Source organism: Cariama cristata, unplaced genomic scaffold (genome assembly GCF_000690535.1).
Source record: "Cariama cristata isolate BGI_N322 unplaced genomic scaffold, ASM69053v1 scaffold32548, whole genome shotgun sequence".
NCBI classification, from domain to species: domain Eukaryota; kingdom Metazoa; phylum Chordata; class Aves; order Cariamiformes; family Cariamidae; genus Cariama; species Cariama cristata.
Genome location: NW_009632208.1, coordinates 1 through 216, shown reverse-complemented (window position 1 = coordinate 216; position 216 = coordinate 1). Strand labels below are relative to the sequence as shown.

General features: G+C 65.3%; 1 protein-coding gene across 1 annotated transcript in view; it reads right to left on the bottom strand.

Moving 5' to 3' along the window:
* Positions 1-87, bottom strand: part of THRSP (thyroid hormone responsive) — a 417-nt gene extending 330 nt beyond the window's left edge. The window contains exon 1 of the mRNA XM_009706261.1: positions 1-87. Coding sequence (XP_009704563.1) covers positions 1-87 — 87 coding nt within the window.
* Positions 88-216: the final 129 nt, after the last annotated feature.

Below are 216 nucleotides of genomic sequence, written 5' to 3'. Positions count from 1 at the left end.
CTCCTGCTGCGGGAAGACCCCTCGGAGCAGGCTGGGGAACATCACCTCCTGCTCCATCTTCTGGGTGGCCGAGAAGTACTGCTCCATGGCCCTGCTCCCACAGCTCGGCAGCGCTGGTCTGGCCTCTTCTTGGGGTGCCACCTGCTCCCTGTCCCCACCGAGGGCTTTTTATGCAGTGCCGGGGCACGTCCCTCCTCTGCTGTCCTCTCCTGCCAG